General features: G+C 47.1%; 1 protein-coding gene across 2 annotated transcripts in view; it reads right to left on the reverse strand.

Moving 5' to 3' along the window:
• The window catches only part of Runx1 (RUNX family transcription factor 1), a 229,697-nt gene that overhangs the window by 78,880 nt on the left and 128,650 nt on the right, over positions 1-22,167 (reverse strand). For both annotated transcript variants that reach the window (XM_034515203.2, XM_034515201.2), the window contains exons 3-4: positions 19,229-19,482; positions 12,749-12,905 (exon numbers count right to left, since the gene is read on the reverse strand). In XM_034515203.2, coding sequence (XP_034371094.2) covers positions 12,749-12,905; positions 19,229-19,482 — 411 coding nt within the window. The remainder of the gene's footprint in view (positions 1-12,748; positions 12,906-19,228; positions 19,483-22,167) is intronic.

Consider the following 22,167-nt stretch of genomic DNA (forward strand, 5'->3'; position numbering starts at 1 on the left):
TACAAGACTTGTAGGCTGAATGATAATTCGTGCCTATGTCTGACCTTGTGCATTAGAACTTCTGTGTCTAGCTGGCCTGACCCAGTCCCATCTGTGTCCATGTAGGCAGAATGCATGACCAGAGTCCCTGCGGTGGGACGCAACGTCCAAGCCTCAAAAGCCAGACTGAAAACTTGAAGTACAGAACTCAGTTTGCCATAGAAATAACCTTTGTCTGGTGTGCGTGGAGCGACCAGCAGTTTGAGAATAGCTGCGGTTCACTTTGAGAATGTGTGGGTCACATGGTACATCCTCTGGAGTTCTCGGGGAGTCAGTGGAGTCCAGGGCTTCGACCCTATTTGTGTCTTTTGTTCTAACATTATTTAAAATAAATAGAGCGAGGTGGTGATGCCCCACTTTAACCCAGCACTCAGAAGGCAGAGGCAGGCAGATCGTCTACGAGTCTGAGGTCAGCCTGGTCTACAAAGTGAGTTCCAGGACAGCCTGGGTTACAGAGAAAAAGCTTGTCTCAAAAAAACAAAACAAAACAAAACAAAAACAAAAACACAGCTCTTGCTTCTTGCTCCAGCTCTGTCCCCTCGCCCCTTCCCCACTTCTTCCATTTCCTGTTCCCCCCTCTCTACTTGCTCATTCTCTCTCTCTCTCTCTCTCGTCGTCTCTCTCTCTCTCTCTCTCTGTCTCTTTCTCTGTTTCTCTACTACCCTCTCAAGTCTCCTCCTCATGCCCTGAATAAACATCTATTTTATACTATAAAAAGGAGGGGAGTGATGGGATGGGAGATGACTCACTAGGTAAGATGCTTGTTGCACCGACTTAGGCAGACATGACACGTATCCGTGTTCCAAACCCTAGCACTTGTGTAAAACGTGCCAGTGGGCAGCAGGAACTGTAAACCCTATTCTGTGGGGTGATACAAATGGATAAGGTTCGAGGTGTGCTGCCTGCTGAAATGTGAGCTCCAGGTTCAGCTGGAGACTTGCCTCCAAAATAGTAAGTGATAATAGGAATGTGGACAGTAGCCGCTGGCGGACACCACACCTGCACATGCATGTGCACACACACCACACACAACACACACACACACACACACACACACAAGTTCGATAAAGTGAATCAATGAGTTCTGCTGACTTTTCCCGGCGCTGCCTCGGCCCTTGGACACATGGCTGTACTTGGGGTGCCGTGTTGAAAACAACCTTATAGAAGAAATGAAACGCAGTGGGTCCTGTCTCTGTCTCTACAGGTCCAGCCCACCACAGCTCAGGGAATACTGGACAGAGATAACACATCTGCCTTGAGGTGGGGATGAGAGTGCGGAGAAGTGAGTGGACTACCACAAATGCTGATACCTGTGCCAGTTTTTAATATGGTATAGGGACGTCTATAGATTCTGCCCATCTTATGGGAGCATCTTAAAACTGGATCAGACACCTCTATCACTTGCCCACCGCACCAAAGCATCAAGATAGTCCTGGGACTCTGCTTTCTTCCCTCAAGCTGCACGTTTTTTCTCCTGTCTTACTCACTTGGAATCCTAGCCACACCAATCATCTCAGACGACATCATCTCAGTTAGATAGCCTGTTGTCAGCCCAGACATGCACAAGGGTCTCTGTAGGTAAGGCCACATGTTCTTCTGCCCTTCCATTCAGAGGTCCTTTAGTTGACATACCCAGATTCCCCAGGCTCTGCTTGCTCTATCGGCTTGGTGTAGGGGCTATACAGGGAAGAAGCCTAAAGTGGCTTCCCAAGGCTGCCTGACCAACCCCAATGCATGTACCTGTGCCTAGAGCCTCATGTTGCGCACGTGTGCATGCTTGGGCATGCACAGCATCCCATGCAGGAGCAGCAGGACAGCAGGGGTCTGGGTATGGGTGTGGACATTCAGGAGGGAGGGCATTGTTGGAGTCTGCAGCTTCTGCTCTCACCAGCTTCCTGAAGCCTCTGCTGTACTGAAAGGAGGAAAGGCAGGGGCTGGATGCTAAGAAAAGGGGGAGGCTGGAGTGCCACCTGGATGTGGCAGCCTGACATGGGAGCTAAAGCTTCTGCAGCAACACTTACTAAACAGGGGTATTTGCGAGATCTCGTCCATGCACAGATCTGAGGCTGCCCTGAGAGGAGGAATGAGGTTGGGCTGGTCTTCTGAGTACACCAGCACCCCCAAACACATTTTCTACTCTGTTAATCCCGCAATCTAAGTTTGTGTGTCATACATGTGTGGGATGTACCTCTCTGCGAAGGATCTGTTGGCCTGTTCCACCATGTTACTGAGCATCAGACCTAGTGCCCAGGATGGATGTCAAGGCCCTTAAAGCATCCTCACCCCACCCGTACCCAAGCCTCCAGAGCACGCCACTCTAGTATCTCTTGGATCTGTCAACAGATGAGGTGCGCCCCCACATCCCCATTAAACCACACACTCTGTTGCTTCTCACAGATAGTTCAACAGAATGACAAGTTTCCTGGGGAAGCCATCTGCCCTTGCACTAGTGCTTGACACCCAACTCTATTTGCTCCTGCTCTCCTGCCACTCAGACAGGTGAAGGCCCTGCTCCACGGTCACTCCTCAGGGGCCCTGGTCCTTGATGAACTGTCTCTTCAGCTGACGGCCTATCCTCTAGCACCAGCCGACACAATAGGTGCACAACACACGTGGGATGAATCAAGGAACAAATGAATGGGCATGTGGGAGCTGAGCAGGAGGACTCTATGAATTACAGGACAGCCTGGGTGAAACAGTCCCGTTAAAAAAAGCAAAAGAAATGAATGAATTAATGAATGAATGAGGTCTCCCAAAATGGACTTCAGGTGGACAGGTGACAGGGTAAACAGAGGGTATGGAAGAGAAGAGAACTTGTATGACACAAACACACACTGCCCAGAAAAAGATCAGGTTGTTTTATTACTGCTATGCCTGCATTGATGTTAGAATATTTGCGACACCTCCATTCTACCAGGTCCTTAGTGATCAAAGAGATAAAAGTTCTTTGTCACGGATGATGGACAGTAGGATGGATGGCACCACTTTCCCAGTAACTCCCTGTCAGTCTCCTCCCTCCTATTCCCACAAATCCCAAATTCCAGTAGGAAGAGCCGCCATACCTCGTCTTTAAGTCTCCTCATAAGTGGCCCCATCTCGATTATTATTATTAGTGTTGTTGTTAACTATTATTTCTGGATCTGGATGAAAGGCACCACCGTGCTAATACACAGGAGGAAAAACTAAGAGCTCATACATCTCAGGGAGTCCTGACCACTCCTGAGCAGACTCCCTCACACCACCTTACAAAGACCCACCAAACCATCCCGAAGAGATCCGTGTTTCTGTGGAATTCGCGATGATCTCAGAGGACTCCTGGTGTGGCTTTAGTGTGACCTGGACAAGTCCATGAATTGGCCAGAATGCAAGACAATGGTGCAGCAAGAGGTGGATACAAGCCACCGTGCAGACGAGCTCCGGTGGTGCTCGGTGTCCACCAGATGAAGTAGAAAACCCAAGTGTGAACATTCTCTTGAAAATATTAAAAACAAAGAGATAAGAATGGCGTGCTGGTAACACAAGATGGCCTGGAGCACCATCCAGGGCATGCCCGCGGTCACACAGACATAAACCTCCCGTAAGCTTGGGTGGAGACAGCATGTATACCACTCAGGAAGAATGCGATGTCCCTGGGTGGGGCCAGCTGCTCTGGCGCGTGCTATGGGACAAAGGGAGTTATTCTGCCCCATGTGTTGTATAAACGCACTGTTCTATTGTTAAAATACACAGGAGGAATTAGAAGGAGCATATGTATGAATCATAATATTTGCATGCTATTAATGATTGGACAAAGGGTTGGAACTGGCTAAGGTGGTTGCGAGAACTTCTTTGCCCATGAAAAACAGTGCTGGTAGTATGACAGTCAATATTTATTTCATGTCGCTCCCATTGCTAATCTGAAATCTCAGTGCATGCTGGGTATAACCCTTTCTGGCCCTCAGAGATCCAGGAGGCTGGGGGGTGGGGAAGGGGAGGCTAGGAAGCGTTCTCTCCCAGAAATCCCACAAGAGCCACAAGAAACAGGTCTATCAGTGACCCTGCCAATGTCCCTGTCTCTTCTGGGGATACTGTCCCTGCTGAGACTCTGACCCAGGATGGAGACTTGAACTAGCTTGTTCTGACTTAGGAAGGCAATAACCCTGACCAGTAACCAGCATTTTATCTCTGAAATCTATCCTCAGGGCTCCTCCTTCTCCTCCCAGGACAAAAGCTTCACAGGCACATAGAGAAGTAGTTCTGAAGTTCCCTGCCCTCAGGGGAGGGTTGATTCTGGAGGCAGAAGGGCTGGAGATTAAAATCGCCGTTTTTGTCGTCAGCACTGATGTGAGAGAGGGGCGGGATCGCTGGTATGCCAGTCAACATTCAACAACTCACATCATCCTTTCTCTAATCCCCATCTTTCACCCCCACAAGGAAAGACATCATAAAGGCAATGGGTGCTCTAGTGTCAATGATAGACACCCTCTCTGCTTAGGAGGCAACAGTGCTAAGTGCCTAGCGTTGGTAAATCGTTTCACTAGCAGGGATCTAAGAAGTGTGAGCCTATCTGCCAGGCAGGAGTTAGCCCACTGAGGGTAGCACTGGGCAGCAGAGGTAGGGAGGATGTCCATGAGAAGGAAAATATTGACTCGGGCCTCTGGACACATTCTTATTCTTATCATTTCATTATGTTTATTTTTAGACACAGTTCTTAAAGACCAGGCTGGCCTGGAATTCAACCTCCAACCAAGGATGACCTTGAACTTCTTCTGATCCTCCTGCCTCTACTTTTTTATTCAGCGTGAATACCGAGTGAATTAAAATTTTCACAAGATTTTTTTTTTTTTCCAAAGGAGAAGAGTGTGAGGGAGGAGGAGCGAGGAAATCTACATCTAACAGCTCCTGAGTGGCGGGATCAGGTCCGGCTCTCCCCAGTCGTTGGCATGATTAAAGTTTAAGAACTGGTCTTTGTTGGGGTGGGAGGGGCCATTTCTGCACATAGTAGGGTGTGTTTAGCATATCTCTGGCCTGACCCACTGGATCATATGGAGGGACTACTCCTCTAGCCCAGTGTGTGACAAGTCAAAAGCATCTGCAGACCTCTGTTGAATGTCCCTTAGGGGTCAACACTCAGCCCAGTGTATGAGAACCCGCTAAGCAAGAGACTCATCAAAATTAATCAATCACCGAACCTAGGAAAGGGAGTGAGGGGACCTGGCTCTTGGGTGCAGATCAAATAGTAGGATGAAAATGGGACCCTCACTGCAGGTTCTGAGACATTGTTTAAAAAGACAAAGAGAGGCCGGGCAGTGGTGGTGCACATCTTTAATACTAGCACTTGGAGGCAGAGGCAGGCATATGTCTGAGTTCCAGAACACCAGAGCTACTCAGAGAAACTCTGTCTTGAAAAAACAAAACAAAAAAAGAATATAATAAAAATAATAAAAAGACAGCCTTCTGAGTGATCCAGCTTCTCATTAACAAGAGACAGAAACTTCGAGGGGAGGCTGAATATACTCCATACAAGACCTCAAATAGAAATAAAAGACCCAGTTTGCAATACTATAAGCAGACACGACGTCAGTCCTTTCTACCTCCGAGGTCCCTCCCTTCTTGTCTTATCCACGAAGATCAATAAGGATGCAGATAAAGTCCATACACTCCTTTCTTTTGCATAAAGTGACTGATTAGGGGCACATCGTTCCCTAGAGGACACTGGGCCAGCCCCTCTTATCCACTGGACCTGTGTCCCTCCTGGGGTCAGGTTTTGGGGAGGTGGTATAGCTGGGCCCAGTGTTTATTTCTGAAGAAGGTCTTAAGTCTCTAAAAGCAGGGAGTACTTTGAGTCAGAAAATTGTGCTTCAAATTCATTTCCATTTTCTCTGAGAGACAAGGATTTTTTGTTTTATGTGGCTCCTTTGAGTGACTGTTTTCTCCCTGGCGTAGAAGCCAGAGGAGACACACTGGGGCATTATAGCACGAGCCAGTCCCAGGAGACCACTGGGATTTCTGTACACTCCTAGGGAGCCATGTAGCCTGGCATTCCTGGCTGGAGAACGTCTGGGCATAGCAAACAGAGTTCCCAAACTGGACAGGCGCCCACTATAGGTGATTCTTCTTAACAGAGGCTGGGCCTTAAGCTGGAATCCAAAGCAGCGCAGAGGAATGCTGAACTCCCCACACAGCCCCCAACGCACGTGGATGTGAGATTCACTGCGGAACCAGTCACGGAGGAAGGGGAGCATTGCCTGAAACTCACTAGTGCGTGTTTATTAACACAAGCAGGATGTGTACGTCCTCACCCCTGCCCGCCGCTCCCCTGCTGGGCAGCTGCACACTGGGATACTCTCAGACAGCTTGCTCCTGCATTTTAGTTAATCACTTGATCGGGGCTTCACGTGAGCTGATGTTACTAGCCTGGACTCGATCTTCAAGCCCACATTTTGGTCCAGAACTCTCTCATAGAGTAGAAGCACATGAATATCCTCTGCCTAATGGCCCAACAGAGCCCACAAACGCACACCGCTCTGCTCCACACTTACAGTAGAGTTGGTCCTGTGTCCGTGGGGTTACCACGGATTCAAGAAGTTGCAGATTCCAAATATCTGCAGGGAGGTCCATTTGTGCTGAACACATACTTGCACTTCTTTTTTTTTTTCATTATTATTCCCTAAACAATACCACAGCCGGTATTTATGTGTAAGCGATAGTCTGTTAGCTATCGTAAGTAATCTAGGCATGATGTAAATTATATTAGAGGGTGGTGCAGAGGGTTATTTACAAAGGTTGTGCCATTTTGTATAAACGGCCTGAGCAGCTGCAGATGTCTGAAACTGAATGGAGACAGTTTCTGGACCAACCTTCACAGACATCCAGGGTGACTCCAGTCATTCTTAAACACCCCCCTACTGTTCTCAACTTGTTTTTATAATCATCAGCAGGGAGGAGACACTCACCAGACATTACACCATCTCTCTGCTTCAACAAGTATTTTTCTTAAAAAAAAAAATCCTGAGACACAGAATATATTCTTCCATAACTAGCCTACTACCAGCACCAAAAGAAAAAGAAGTGGAGGAGGAGGAGGATGAGGAGGAGGAAGAGGAAAAGTAGGAGAAGAAGATGAGGAAGAGGAGGAAGAGGATGAGGAAGAGAGGAAGAGGAGGGGAGGAGGGAGAGGAGGAGGAAGAGGAGAGAAGGAGGAGGAGGAAGAGGAGGAAGAGGAGGAGGAGGGAGAGGAGGAGGAGGGAGAGGAGGAGGAAGAGGGAGAGAAGGAGGAGGAGGAGGAAGAGGAGAAGAGGAGGATGGGAGGGAGAAGAGAACAAGGATGAGGAGGAGGAGGAGGGAGAGGAGGAGGAGGGGGAGAGGAGGAAGAGGAGGAAGAAAGATGTCAAGCAGGGTTGATTTCTTAGAACTAGCCCTCACTGAGTTGTGGCTAGCTGAATCACTGTTTATGTCTATGACGCTGTCAAACAGGAAGTTCTAAAAGTCACTCAACCATTCTTTCTCTCACAAGCCACTTTCTGATTGATAGTCTTCAGTCCTGACCAAAAAGGGCTGGCTCACTAAAGGAAAGGCTAGCTGCTGTGGAAGGGGTGGAGGGGGGGCGCCACAGAAGGGCAGCTTCTGCCCCACACGGAAAAATCCTATTCATGCAAATAACCTCAGCCACAAAAAGCTATGTGACACCATGCCTGGCACTCTGTAAAAACCCGCTGGGGTAGAGCGTGACACTACAGTTTCCATCAGGGACAGTGTCCAGCGGCAGCTCCTGGTCCTTGCTAAGGCTCCAACACCCCATGCTTTAAACTGGACAGGGAGAAGCTTGCTTGAGGAAAGTGTTTGCTAACCCTTTTATTGTTGAATAAAGAGAAGGGGAAACCTGATCCATACAGGCAGATTCTGAGTCACTGCCATCAGTTCCGGGGTGAAGCTAGTTTGACCTGCCATGGAAAGGAAGTGTTTACTAGGACTGGCTGGGACTTGTTCTCTGAGGGGCCCTGGCTTCGTTTAGTTTTGCTGGCGTTTGTTTGGTTTTATATTTTTGTTTTGTACCATTTTATCCTTGTTCGTCTGCAGTTGAATCCGAAGAAAGCAGATTTTATTACACGCGCTATTAGCTATTACAAACCGTAGACTAAAAACCAGAAAGAAAAAGGAAGAAGAATGGACCTTCGACTTTAACAGAGCTCACAACTTTTCCTTCTCCTTATTCTCCCTAGGAGACCCAACCGCCAGTTTCTAGTGCTTACATGGACTGTTCTCCAAGAAACAACCCTGGGGCTAGCAGGTGGATTTCTTCTTCCTTTATGAAATGAATTTGTGATCAAATAAAGAGTGATATGGATCCTATGATAACATCATGAGTCACTGAGACCAACTCTCCGGTAAAAGCCAGCACATCAAGATGGCCTTCCCTGTTCAGACACCAGAACGGTTTATCCTTCCCGAAATGCATCTCCACCACAGCCTTCCGCTCAGGCGAGAGACAACATCCCACACTGTACCCCAAATCACGTAAAAGAGGAATGGAAATGCCTTAAGAAACCGACACTACACAAATATGAAGGAGCCCAGACTGTGACAGGATAAATATTATGTCTGGGGGGGGGGGGGGGGGGGGGCGTCGACAGTGAGAGTCTAGGAAGGAATTTCACTTCAGAAAAGCACTGTTTTCAAAATGGGCAAGTTCCGAGCTGCTAGGACCTCAGTGTAAACAGCAGATTCCACTAAGAAATGAAACCTCTTCCTGGCAGGCAACAGAACACTTGTCTTATGGGGATGCGAGTGTCACTGCAGCCAGGGCTGACGGTCACTAGGGAAGAGACTGCGCTGCCAGTGATAGCTTGCTCCCACAAATGACTGCATTCAGCTGTATGCCTACTGGTCCACCAGGGGCCTGCCCTTTCAAATTGATATACCTTTCTAACCCCTACCAACCAGGTCCTGAGTCTATGGATATCACTGCCACCAACACATCTGAGGGGCACAAGAAAATGTCAACCTTGTGGATTTGTTCGTATATTTATTTTCTGGGTATGTGCTGTGTTTAAGACTTGGCATTGAACTGACCCTCTGCAGTTCAAAGACACATTCCAAACTCGCACGTTTTAGTATCTGCACGTCCCAGAAGATCCACAAACAAACCGGAAACCAAGCTGCACACAGAAATCTGGCCTCATGGTTTGGGTTTTTTTTTCCCCCCTTGGAAAGTCTTTGGGAGAATTTTCAGAATTATCTATGACATCTCCTGAAGATTAAAAAAAAAAAATCCCAATCTTGGAACAAATGGGAATTGGCTCTGGTCTCTCTCCTCACATTTCTAGCATGGTTATTATCATATTTGGTAGTTGTGAGCTCTGGTCCCCAGTGACAGACATCATTGAAGCTAAATTCAATGATGGGTCAATTCTTCGGCAGTTGGGTGAAATACTCCAGCAGGAAATCGGTGTTTGCAGCCATCACTGCCAAGGTTTCTTAAATGTCTGTCACCTCACACTGTGAGGGCTCCCTTGCCTATGGGAACTTACTGCTTGCAGTTACAGACTGAGAAAGGGCTTAGCTAATTAACCTCACCAAAGAGATTTCTTTTTGACCCTGAACTCGGAGGTGACTGATAGTCTCAGGCCCTGTGACTAAAACATACATTGCTCTGGACAGCCACCTGAGTGCCACCCTAATCTCTGGACTTCAGAGGATCCCCTCTGATTTTCACTCTACCCCTAAACTCCCAACTGGGAGCAGCTATCTCTTCTTCCTTTGTAAAGCCACTGATAATCAACATGCAGATCGGGAATCAAAGGGAGAAACATTCCTATGGGGAGAAACACCCAGACAAGACCTAAACTATCCTATCAGGAGAGCAGGAGGAAGCCATGGTCACAGAGGAAGAAGGCCTGAGCTTCCTCTGCTCTCACCAGTATTCACAGGGGCCAGCAGGCAGCCAGGCCTTAGAAGCCAGACAGGCAGGTTTTCCCAGTCACAGGCTCAGCCTGAGGTTAGGAGCTGTGTTGCTGGCCATCAGCCAGCACCCGGACAGATCCATTTCTTGGAACAGAGAAAAATTCTTCCTTGGGTAACTGGCAGTTTCTGTGAGGGTCACAATCTTCAATATCTGGCATCTGGTAAAAAGAAAGGGGGTACCCTTTCATATCATCTCTACCCTTTATCCCACACTGAGTACCCAGGCCCCTCAAAGAAGCCATCACTGACAGAACCCCAAACTGACCTTACAGTGTATGGATGGATAAATGAAAGACCAAGACCTTCTGGGACAGTGTGTAGCCTCCAAGGGCGTATTTCAGGCACATTTGAAAAAATGGAAAGTGAAATAGTAGAGTCATAAGATCGCTCAATAAAGCATAATGCAACTTTTAAAGGTTCAGCAGCGGAATTAGAACTAATTGTGAGAATGAGTGAAGAGTCTTCTCTTCAGTTTCTAATAGGAAGCAAATCGCAAGAGAAAAAGAGAGAGAGGGGTGGGGAATATTCAGCAGGCTTTGATGGCATGAAAAAGCAAAATAAAATCATATTTTGTGACTACGAAGCGATATTATGAGATAAACCCATGTTCATTGTACCGACAGCTCACTGTCTTGTTATTGACTTGAAAATTTTAAACTGTAAAAAACTCAAGATCAACATTATATATAGAAACCATAACTGGGTCAAGTGGTCAGTTGGTTCTCCTGAGTTTTAATTACCCGTTACCACTCATGAAGAGGAGGGCCTTTTAAGTCAAATACAATCCAAGTTTTTGCATCTGATTAATTTTTTCATTCCAGGGTATGGGAAGACAGCCTGGTCTTGGGTGCCGCTGTTTTCCTTGGGGGGTTTATGCAAACTCAAGTGCACACTGGCACGAATCAGGCTTCAGAATGCAAACAGTCCACACCTTGGGGAAACAGTCCTCCGTTCCTCAGGTAAACACCAGCACCTATTAGTCACCCACTCAAAACAGAAATGGCCAAAGAGGGATAGGAGACTAGCTCTCAGCACCACAAAGGGAAGCATGCTGCTTTCAGAACCTCACTCTTGATCATCAACTGGCTGTGACGGTCATCACAAAGCCACCATGCAACTCCCTATGGGAAAATGTCACTGGAACAGGCCATTAAATAGCCTTCGAAACTTCCATAGTCAAGCATGACAAAAAGACCCACTTAGATGCCTGGGGTATAGGGACAAGTTCTTTGGCAACCCAGCTAGCCATTCCTAAAAGCAGTGGTTCCCACAAACTGACTATTGCTAGGCAGGTTGGTGTGGACCTGGCTATGGGGTCTTTCTTCTTGGTCTCCTACCCACTTGGCCAGTGACTCATCTGAAACCTTCATGATGTTTTTTAAACACACGTCTCGGAACCGTCATGTGCATTCCATTTGCTGAAAGACGGACTTTCAATATAACAAGTGGAACCACTTAGTGGCGCAGGCTCTCGCAGGCCTTCGGTAAGTGGATAGACTTTTCTTTGAATCACCCTGTTATTAGCACAGTAGTGAGAACACGCATGTTCAATAACGTTATGTGTTTTCTAAAAGTTTTTTTTTTCTCCAGCTGTGATGTCATTCTGAAAATGCCCTGGGCATCTGTGGGGGGAGGGGGCAAACACAGAAGCCCAGGCTTACACACTTAACCTTCTCCTGTCTCCCACTACAAACGCGAATTTGAACGCCTTCAGAACCAGTAGTAACAATCCCTTTTGCTTGATATTTTCTACCTGTTGCCAGTCTGCCTGCTTTGGTTTGCTTGCTTGGTGTTGGGGATCAAGCCTTACACACGGGAGGCACGTGCTCTACCACTGAGCTACACAGACATGACTAAAGCCCCCTCCTGTGTCTTCTATGCGAGAACTGATAGTATAACTTACATATATGCCATATTGTCTTGATTAAGCTAGAAATATCTTTTAAGACTAAACTCATTCACTTCTACATTACAAAGGTGAGACTTTAAACCAAGTCCCCTTGCTCCTAAATGCTCACTATGTGCTGACGTTTGTAAAATATGCTGTAGCTCCTTGAAATGAAGAGAAAACCCAACCCTTGAAAGATGACTGGGAAGCAGGCAAGCCAGCAGTAAGTCCAGGTTCCTCGTTCTACTCCAATACTTTAATAACTGGTTCAAGGTGAGGCATAGTAAAATTGCATGTCCAGCTGGGCTGAGGTAATAATCTGGTCTCTAACATGACCAGCATCTTAAGGGTGCCTGGTTTCTCCCACCAAACTATAATAAGCTTCAAAAAGAATACATCCTGAAAGTCACGTTGTTCTCACCTGTATTAGTATGATTCCATCTTTTTATCCGAGAAATATAAGCTTGCTTAAAACCATATCAATAAAAATTCCCCCAAATTATTGATGTGACCAATCAAAACTCTGTTGCATGTCCTAGGAATCACAAGCACCATGTGCTAGAGGCTCATCATGGCTTTGATTGCCCATAGTGAATGCCCATTATACAATCACAGTCTTCATTTTGGGGAGGTTTGCTTGCTTTTCTCATTTTAGAAAGAAGGTGGAATGTTTGAATTTCACAATTCGTGGATTACATATTGTGTGTTCCAAGTCAGTTGTAAGCCAATTTAGTCATCAAACATGATAATATCCAGTTGATAAGCAGTAACTTTCAAATAAATAATATTTTAGATAAATATTATTATGTTGCATCAGTAATAAGAAACAGCTACTCGTCCTGGGTTTAGATGTCAAGCCCATTCATGACAGATACTCACCTCTACCACTCCGACCCACAAACCTGAGGTCGTTGAATCTCGCCACCTGGTTCTTCATGGCTGCCGTAGCATTTCTCAGCTCTGCCGAGTAGTTCTCATCGTTGCCTGCCATGACGGTGACCAGAGTGCCATCCGGAACGTCCCCCAGCGCTACCACCTAGACATCAACCAAGGGACAAATGCAGATGTCAGTGGTGCCACAGGTACTTGGCCATGTTGTGTGTATGGCGATTGTTCTGATGCCTCACAGTGAGACTTCCTAGTTTTTAGAAGAACCACCATAACTTGTGCATCACAACAGGAACGGCTTGCTGTGAGTTCTGAGATGCAGAGATGGGTGTGGAGTTTTCAAATAAGAAAGAGATTAAAGGAAAAAAAAGCCAAATAAGGTCACAGGACACAGTGGGAACAAGACAACTGGGGACAGGGACTCTGAAAAGCTACCGTCTCTCATCAATTCAGTTATCTCTTAAGAGCTCATATCTGAAAGACAGAAAGTCTTGTGTTTGTAAATTTGTGATCTAATCCACTTTTTAAAAAAGATTTATTTTAGTATTTTGAATTAAGTGTATGTCCGTGAGCGTGTTCTTGAGAGCAAGCCATGAAGGCCAGAGGCACAGAGTACTCTGGAGCTGGAGTTGTAGGTACATGTGAGCCACCTGACATGGGTTCTGGGAATCAGAACCACTCTCTGTATCATGTATCATGGGTTCTTAACTACTGAGACATTTCTCTGGCCCCACCTTTTGCTTGCTTGGCCCTCCCTTGGTGCACCTAACAGAACCTGGACAGAAGTATTTAAATTTAGTTCTGCTCTGACTTTGCTAGTTTTGTTTGTTTGTTTGTTTGTTTTTTGAAGCAGGGTCTCAGATAGCCCAGGCTGGCCCCATACTCACTGTATAACAGAGTGACCTTGAACCCCCATCTTCCTGCCCCTGCCCTGCTAGTTCTGGGGTGACAGGTGTGTGTGCCCTCGAGCGTGCAGCTTCAAAGGATGATCTGGAAATACTTAAACTGTCCAATTGCAGCGAATCTATGGCACCTCTTCTTGCTCCTGTTGGACACTCACTAGCAATGAACTCTTGCACCCAAGGAGAAAAACCAGAAACGTGCCATTTATTTATTATTAATTATGAAAGGGATGACCTCAGTAACAATGAGTGTTCTAGTTTAATCATTCTCCTCAAATCAAAGGTGGAACCAGAACACAGTTTCACATCTGTATTAACTGTGCTCTGAGGGATTCCTTTGCTGCCATTGAGAAGGTAAGGGCTTATTGTATTTTGAAGACAACTCGTAGATAAGCATATTTTTTATTCAGAAAACCAAAAAGTAGTCATTTCAGATTAAAACACCCGGAAGCACATGCTTTGAAAATGCTTTACAAAACATTATCCACCCATGCTCGGCTGCTATGTGATTCTTTTTGTTTTGTTTTAGAGCTATGGCTTCACGACACAGCCAAGAATGGCCTTGAACTTACAGTCCTCTTATCTTAGTCTTTGAGGCCAGGGTTTACAGGTGTGCACCACCAAGCCTGAAGTCCTTTGACTTCAGCTAACTTTTTGAGTTTTGACTTGATTTGGTTCTATTTGCTTTGTTCCATTTTCAAAGGGGTCACGGGATTTCAAATCGAAATGCCCCGAGAGTTCAGTTTGTTCCAATCATTCCAGACACATGTTGTCAGTCTGCAGTGAGATTTCTGTTATTTATCTCAGTGGCATGGTCATCCTTAGGCAGGTTTTCTCCGTTGGTAGTGGTGAGCTTCTCTTCATCGGCTGCCACTTTGTTTTCTCAGTTTTTGTACAGTAGCTGCTGCACAATTTACCGGAGGGATATTTCTCATTCCGTATGTATGAAATAACCCCACCGCAGATTTGCTAATCTGGTATCAAGGTCCAGTCCCTCCGCTCGCCATACTTACTGGGTGCTTAGTCATTTCTCCTTCCCGCTGTCGGCTGTCCTGCAGATGGCTATCTGGGTGATTTTATTCATTGTGGCTGCTCCATCTCCTGAGTTTTAAAGAACATATGCCAGGAAATTGCCCCAGCTATCCTGAGAAATGGACAGACGGGACCCCAGGACATCACCAGGACATCACCAGGACGCTCTGCTCTCTGGTACTGGGTACGTACTCTTGCGTATCTTGCTATCTCTTTAATTTTTATCTGTTTTTCACCCACTTGCTTTGTGAAACAAGGACCCGGCCCCTTGCCTCTGCTTTTAACCCTTTCATGTCAACTGTTGGACATGTTTTCTACAAAGGAGATTTTAAAATGCTTATTCTCCAAGCAATCTGTAATTAGATGTTTCTATCTCACCACAAGTGTTTGATGGCCTTTAATTAGGAGTGGTAATATGACAACTCTTTTGTTTCAAAGAACATCATTGAAATAAACCTTTCTGCTCAGATAATTGATCGTTACTATCCTCTCTAGTCCCACAAAATGTTACTCCTGTAAATTCTCTTTTTAGTGTATTTCCCCCCATCTCTTTCTTCGATGCTTTCATTCCCCCCTGCACAGTTTGCTCAGTGTTGAAATGTCCTCTCTGAGAATGCTTCACTTCCTCATCCTTATCTCCCTGTGGAGACCTAAGCCTTTCCAGTTATTCTTACCCTGGGCACCCAGGGTACTGAATCGACAGACAGCTGGGCTTCTACATTGAATGTCTGACTGCTGGGGCCCACATCTCCTAAGAGGCTAAAATGAATACATCCTGTTCCAATCTGGGCCAAAGGCCTGCTGAGTCATGGAACTCCTTTGTGCCTCAGTGTGCCTCAGTTTACCACTGTTGCTCCAGTGATCCTTCATTACGGAGGCCCTCTCATCTATAGCATGGGAGGTCCTTGGTGGCTAAGAAAAGCTTGTTGATGTTGGAATTCAAAAGTCTAAAAATTAGGAGTTTAAATTGCATCACCCCGTTTCTAAAGGAAGTGAGAAGAGGACAACCGGGGCACAGTTATCACTTATTAGGCTTTTTTGATTTATCGCCAAAGAGTTTTGATGGAGAAGGGAAAGAAACAAAATTAAATCTAGGGACATTTGACACTGTCCTTAAACCAGTGACAAGCACACTTAGGCTAGGTTATTAGTGCTGTTGTTGTTTTATTTAAAGCGAAGATGTCTTCCAGTTTGATATAGATTTTTATTACTGAGAGATGATATAAAAAGAATGAAAAAAATCAAACTTCAAACAGAAATACAAAGCAGCGTCTGCAGTAAAAAGCTATAAACAATAGGTAAGGAAGGAGAAACAGTTACACTTAGCCCAGACAAACAGACAAGAAGGGACTTGCTGGCCGGAGAGAGCTCAGATTTTGTTGAACTTCTCTGCTCAAGTATCAGGAAGCTGGGCAAAATATCAGCTGTCCTTTCTGCTCTATGGACTTCCCAGTACCGCTCTTGGCTGGCCTGTTCTTAGTCTGAAACTGGCATTTTCCAACACTTTTAGAGGTTCAAATTAAAGTTACAACTTATTTACTGCAAATTCCCTAATCTTCCAGAATTTCAAAGAGGCGATGGAATGGAATGTAGAATTTATCTGAGATGACATTCAATGCATAGCTAGCGACCATAGTCTTCCTGCCAGAATTATATTTATTTATTTTTTAATGAAAAGCATAGTCTATCAGCACCCATGGTCTTTGAACTTCCCGGCTGAAGGTATGTTTATATTTTTGCGCTCTGGTGTACCAAACTATACTATTATAGTATTACAAAATCTACTGCAAGTCACCTAGACAACTTTGTAGGTGGCATCTGCAGATACTGCACGGTAGGTAGCAGATTTCCTAATTTCTCAGCAGTGAAATTAAGTGTTTCTCCTACGCTAAGATAAAAAAGGTCTGAAGGTGGAAGGAGGGCTGGAGGATTGGGGGACCAATTGGCATAATTTTAATCTATTTTCAAGGCAATTTGTAATTTTTAAATCTCCTTATAATTCTAAAGATTAAAGCTGAGGACTTAACAAAATTCCAGAAGATTCTGCAAGATGCTCTTCCACGAGTGATCTGAACACTAGTACACTTCACGTAAATCTGATTTTTATCTGGGGGAGGGGGATAGGATAATTCCTGAAGCATTAACCTCTAAAGAGATGCCAGGGTCTTAGCTCAAATGTAAATGTAAGGTAACATTTTTGGTGGAAAGTGCTTCAGTGTGTTTGGTAGGGGCTGCCTGGCACACAGAGGGGCCAGGGACCCAGAGCCAGTATAGCAAGGAAGGTGGTCTGTTTTGAAGTCCAGCTTCCTCTTAAACCCAACCTTTAAATCTCCTTTCCCTGGGCAAATTCTATCTACTGACAGGGGTCAGCGCGGTGCCGAGCTCCTTGAAGCAGCCCTCCCTCTGTGGGATGGCATAGGTGGTGACAGATATTAATCCAGAGGTCTGCGTTTTCAACTTCCCTGTCCACCGTGACCTTTGTCATAGCTACTGGCTGTCACTCAGGAAAACACACTGGGGTTCTTTTAGAAGCGGGTTTCCCAAAATCATTTCTAAAGGGGAATCTCTACCGGCAGTGATAATTTTTGTTAAAAAGGAATTTTTTTTTTCGTGCCTTGTAAAAGCAATATGTACAGTCTTTCAGTCTTTTGAAAGAAAATAAACATTTCCATGTGGTGGCTCAAGACTCTATCACCTCAACTCCTGAAGATCATTTTAAAAATCAACCATTTAGTGTCTCCATAAACTAGGATTCCCTGGCAGAACAACAACAACAGAAACAACAGCAACAGCAGCAGCAACAATAACAACAGCAACAACAACAACAACAACAACAACAACAACAACAACAACAACAACAAAACAGCTCAGAAAAGGCCCCAGTTTCTTCCCCAAAGAAGCCACAAGTCCCTTTTGCTGGGCTGTGCAGGAAAACCTACCTAAATGGCCTTTTGGTTGACTACAACAAGCCTGACTTCTCTCTGTTCTCTGAAAGTGACCTTAGGGCTGAGCCCAGTTAGGGTCCCTCTCCCAGGTAAAAGAAGACAACACCAGCTAAATTTGTTTTTCTAAAGGAATTGGGATGGATTCTCAAATAACTGGAAGGGAAGGCAAAACCAAGTGCCTGGCTCCCCTTCTGACTCTCAACCCCACCTCTACCTCTTTAAAAAAAATTGCTTTCAAAAACAGTGGCAAAGGCGACAATTCTATAGGCAGACTCGGTTGCAAATTCTACTTCTATGATTTTAAAAATGTGGACCGTAATTTTAGCATTTAAAAAAAAAAAGGAACTCGGACAGCACTTTTCAAAAAGTGAGCGTTATTCACTGTAATTAGATCAAAATCCAGCTGAGGCCTGGAACTTCGAAAAGCTTAAATTAAATTAATCTCTCTTCTAAATGAGACAATTATTCAGCTAAATTGGAAAAAAAAAAAAACAAAAAACAAAAAACAGCTTCAGTTTACAGCTTGGGTCCCCGCCTTCGTTAGCCTTTTAAAAGAGCACAACTTGACAGATTCAATTTGCTTTCAGCTGTACCTTTTAAAACCCACCACCTAAGAAGACCAAAGAGAATCTAAATTCCTCCAGCTCCAAGCCAGACTAGTAGAGTAGGGTGGTTGGTTTTGTTTTGTTTTTAAACCGCCCGAGGTTGTTTATATATCTCTTCTGAAGGCCAAGTTTTAGAGGCAACTCAAAGTCAGGGCGAGATCAGCGTGAAAAGCGACCAAACCGACGTGAGCTGCCCACCTGAAGTTGCCGGGTCTACAAGGCCCCCTCCTCTAACAGAAAAGCTGCGGGATTGGACGTTTCCAGGTGTCGGAGGACACCTCTGTCACCTTTCTTGCCCGGGGCTTAATTTAGGTGAGCCAGCGATAATATTCTGGAGGGTTCCAGAAAAAGCAACAGGATTCACTACTTGCGGCTTCTGGCAGGAGCAGGCTACAGGCTCGAAAAACTCCTCCGGACTTTGGCAAACTTTACGCCTGCCTGCCGCGGACTTTGGACACGCTGAATCCTATAGAGCGGTTTAAAAAAAAAAGAAAAGAAAAAAGCGGCGGGGGCTGGGATCCCTGGCGGTTTCCCTTGGTTTATTTTTACTGACCGGAAGGTTTTAAAGCATCTCTTATTTTATTTCCTGAAGCCTTCCTTTGAGAGCTACAAAACGATCTGGGTGTTCATCCAGAGGTTCGGGGAGCCTAACTAAGAAAGATGGACGGGCCCGCTCCAAGGTTCTAACTTTTCCTAATTCGTAGCAAAGATAAGGAAGGCCCGTGAGAGATGTTCTGGGATTATCCTGAAAATTTTTTTTTAAACTCCCTCTTGGATACCTCTGAGGCTGGCTAAGGTGGGTCCCTCCCGAAGGTCGCCACGGCAACGCACCCCCCCCCCCCCATCCCAAACTCAGTGAGAAGGATCAGAGGCTTCTACAGGCAGCACCCTTCTCTAGAAGCCGCCTTAGCCTCTGCCCCCAGGCTCACTCTGGCCATCGGCCGGCCTCCACCTGCTCCTCCCGCCACCCTCTCCAGGCAGGAGTACCTTGAAAGCGATGGGCAGGGTCTTGTTGCAGCGCCAGTGAGTTGGCAGCACGGAGCAGAGGAAGTTGGGGCTGTCGGTGCGCACTAGCTCGCCGGGGTGGTCGGCTAGTACCTCCACCATGCTGCGGTCGCCGCTCCTCAGCTTGCTGGCCAGGGCGGCGCCGCCATCCGGGGCGCCCAGAGGCAGCGCCTCGCTCATCTTGCCGGGGCTCAGCGCGGTGGAAGGCGGCGTGAAGCGGCGGCTCGTGCTGGCATCTACGGGGATACGCATCACAACAAGCCAATTGAGTAAGGACCCTGAAAACAGCTCCTACTAGACGGCGACAGGGGCTCGGATCTTCTGCAAGCTGCTTCCGGGAGACCAACATACAAGTTCAGGAGCCTTTATTACTACCGGAGGGTTGTTGGGGTAGAAGGAGACTAAATTACCACCAGTCCCGGACTGAGATCTAGTTACGCGGATCGTCCTCACACCCAAGCAGGGTTAGCAACCGGTCGCTTAGTGCATTAAAAAGTGGGCAACCAGAATTCAAAGTCAAATGCCCAAAGCAGCCTCGCTTTGAGAGTTGAAGTTCAGTCTTTGGCTATTACAAACGGTCCGGAGGCAAAATTCCCGTACACGTCCTAAAATATTTATGCGCAGAAAAAAAATGACCAGCAAAAACTAGATTTGGAAGTTCCAGCAGTTAATTGCCTGTCAGTTTGTTTTTCTTTCTTGCGGGTCAGTTTTGTTTAAAGTCTCAACAAAATACAAAACTTAGGAGTGTCTTCCATACAGGGCGCCCCTCTTACCATGAAAAACTCACTTCGTTTCTCAAAAGCAAGAGCCACAAGATTGTGCTACTTATGTATGTGCTCGTATATATAAATATATACATATGATCTACTTCATAAAATATTTACAATACAATCTGTAGAGAATTTAAACACAACAGAAATCCATTAATGTTTGCTGCAGGTTTTTTTTTTTTAAGTAGCTTTGAAAATTAGCTTCAGTAGTTGGAAGGCTGGGATAGAATCACTTGTCATTATTCTCTCAATAAATTCTGGCCAAATAATGGTCAGTGCTTTACAAAGATCTCTAGCTAAAAAACAAAAACAAAAAACAAACAAAACAAAACAAAACAAAAAAACAAACTCGATGACACTCGGGGTAGAGCTTCCCACAGCTGAGGACTCTGGTTTGGAAACGCTGGTTAAGTTTGTGGCTGATCCTGTGGTTTGGTGGGAGTTGAGCCGCAGTTGGGTCACACACACAGGCAGACAGGCACTCTTCGGAAGTCAGCCACTGACTACATTGGTTGAGTGAGTCAGCCCCAGACTCTGGCAGTGGCAAGATGATCTTCCTCCAACGTCGCCCGGCGCTGGCTGGTTTTCTGCTGGGGCGCACAAATACCCACGAGCGAGCACCGTGTAACCGCAGCAGGTGGAGCGGGCCTGGGAGGAGGCACCATAGACCAGTAGGCTCGGATTACACACGCTCACTCCCACTCCCACGCACCCTGCCACGCACACGCAACTTCACCGCTCGCCTGGAACCCCGGAACACTTTCTCCCGCAGTTGTCAAAAGAAACAATCGGAGAAAAGTTCACAGCCAGGAGAGAAGTTGAACCATCCAAAGCCTAGAAGCCGGTTCATTCAAAAGTAAGAAAGGAAAAATAAAAAGAAAAAAGAAAAGGAAAACAAGGAGGTCCAACGCAGATCTAGGAAGAGCCGCAAAGGGTGACTTTCTTGCGTCTCCGGGAGCTCAGGGTGGAAGTGCCAGCCGCGGGGCCGGGCAGCGTGGTTCCCTGGCTGGGTCCGGCCGCGGGGCGCCCGTCCTGCCCGCGCCCGCTGGCTCTATGAATGAGAGTGCCTGGAAATGAACGTGCTTTTACTGTAAGCCCGGCCCGAGGAATTCCATTCCCTCAGCTCGTTTGCATAGGGGAGACCGACGGCCAATCACAGGCCTTTCCGGTATCAGCCTGGGCGCGGCCGGCTGCCGCGCTCCTGGAATTGGCCCGCGCGCCCCCGCGCGCTACTGTACGCAGCCCGGGCCCGGGACTCGGTGGCACCCCTACCACCCCCAGCTCCGACACCCACGCCGACCCAGCACACACATTCACAGGCTGCCACGTTTGCCCGAAGCCAGGCCCAGGGTCAGACACCATGCCAGGCAGCCACGCGTGGGGTTTCACTGCTGCACTCGCGCCTGGGTGGGTTTGCCGGGCGCAGCGGCGCCACCGGCGGCCACGGTCCCGGAGACCCCGAAACAGGAATCGAGAGACCGGTCGGGCCTGGGGACTGCGAGATGCTCCCGGAGAAGCCCGGGGCCCGGACATCAACGGGAGGGAGACGCCCTGTGCGCCCTGGACATATAGCTGCCACCGCGAGGCTCCGGGGACCCGGGCTGGCATCCAGGAATGGTCCCCAGGCAGCCTTGCGCTGCAGTCCGTGGGCCAAGACTCCGGGTCCTGGGAGGACAGGGTGGGATTCGGCCACAAGAGGGCCGGAGGGCTGATGGTCGGGTGGGGGAGGCTCTGAGCACCTCTCTGGGCCTGGCTGGCAGCTGAGGCGAAGTGGCACCGAGTCATTTAAAAAACGGCCAGCCGCTGCTCCGCCGCAGAAGTTAGGGGTTTTAAGCATCCTCTCCTTGGTAGAGTTGCTTTATTTAGTGCTTTTTCTCTGCGGCTGGGCTGTGGCTTGATTACGCAGCGTGCCGCGTTCTGAGTGTGCGCAGAGGCTGGAGAGGAGAGTTTTCTAACCAAGGCCTCCAAGAACCCTAGACTACAAAAAAAGTTGAAAGCATCCGGGGGACCCAAGCCACCCCGAACTCCCGGGCTCGCATCCACCCTCCAGCTCGGAGGGGTGTGTGTGTAGGCCGGAGCTTTCTTTTAGGAGCTGAACCCACCCGCTTGCGCACTGTGGGGACACCTCCCCCACCTTGTCCGTCCCCGCGG

Source organism: Arvicanthis niloticus, chromosome 12 (genome assembly GCF_011762505.2).
Source record: "Arvicanthis niloticus isolate mArvNil1 chromosome 12, mArvNil1.pat.X, whole genome shotgun sequence".
In the NCBI taxonomy this organism is placed as follows: domain Eukaryota; kingdom Metazoa; phylum Chordata; class Mammalia; order Rodentia; family Muridae; genus Arvicanthis; species Arvicanthis niloticus.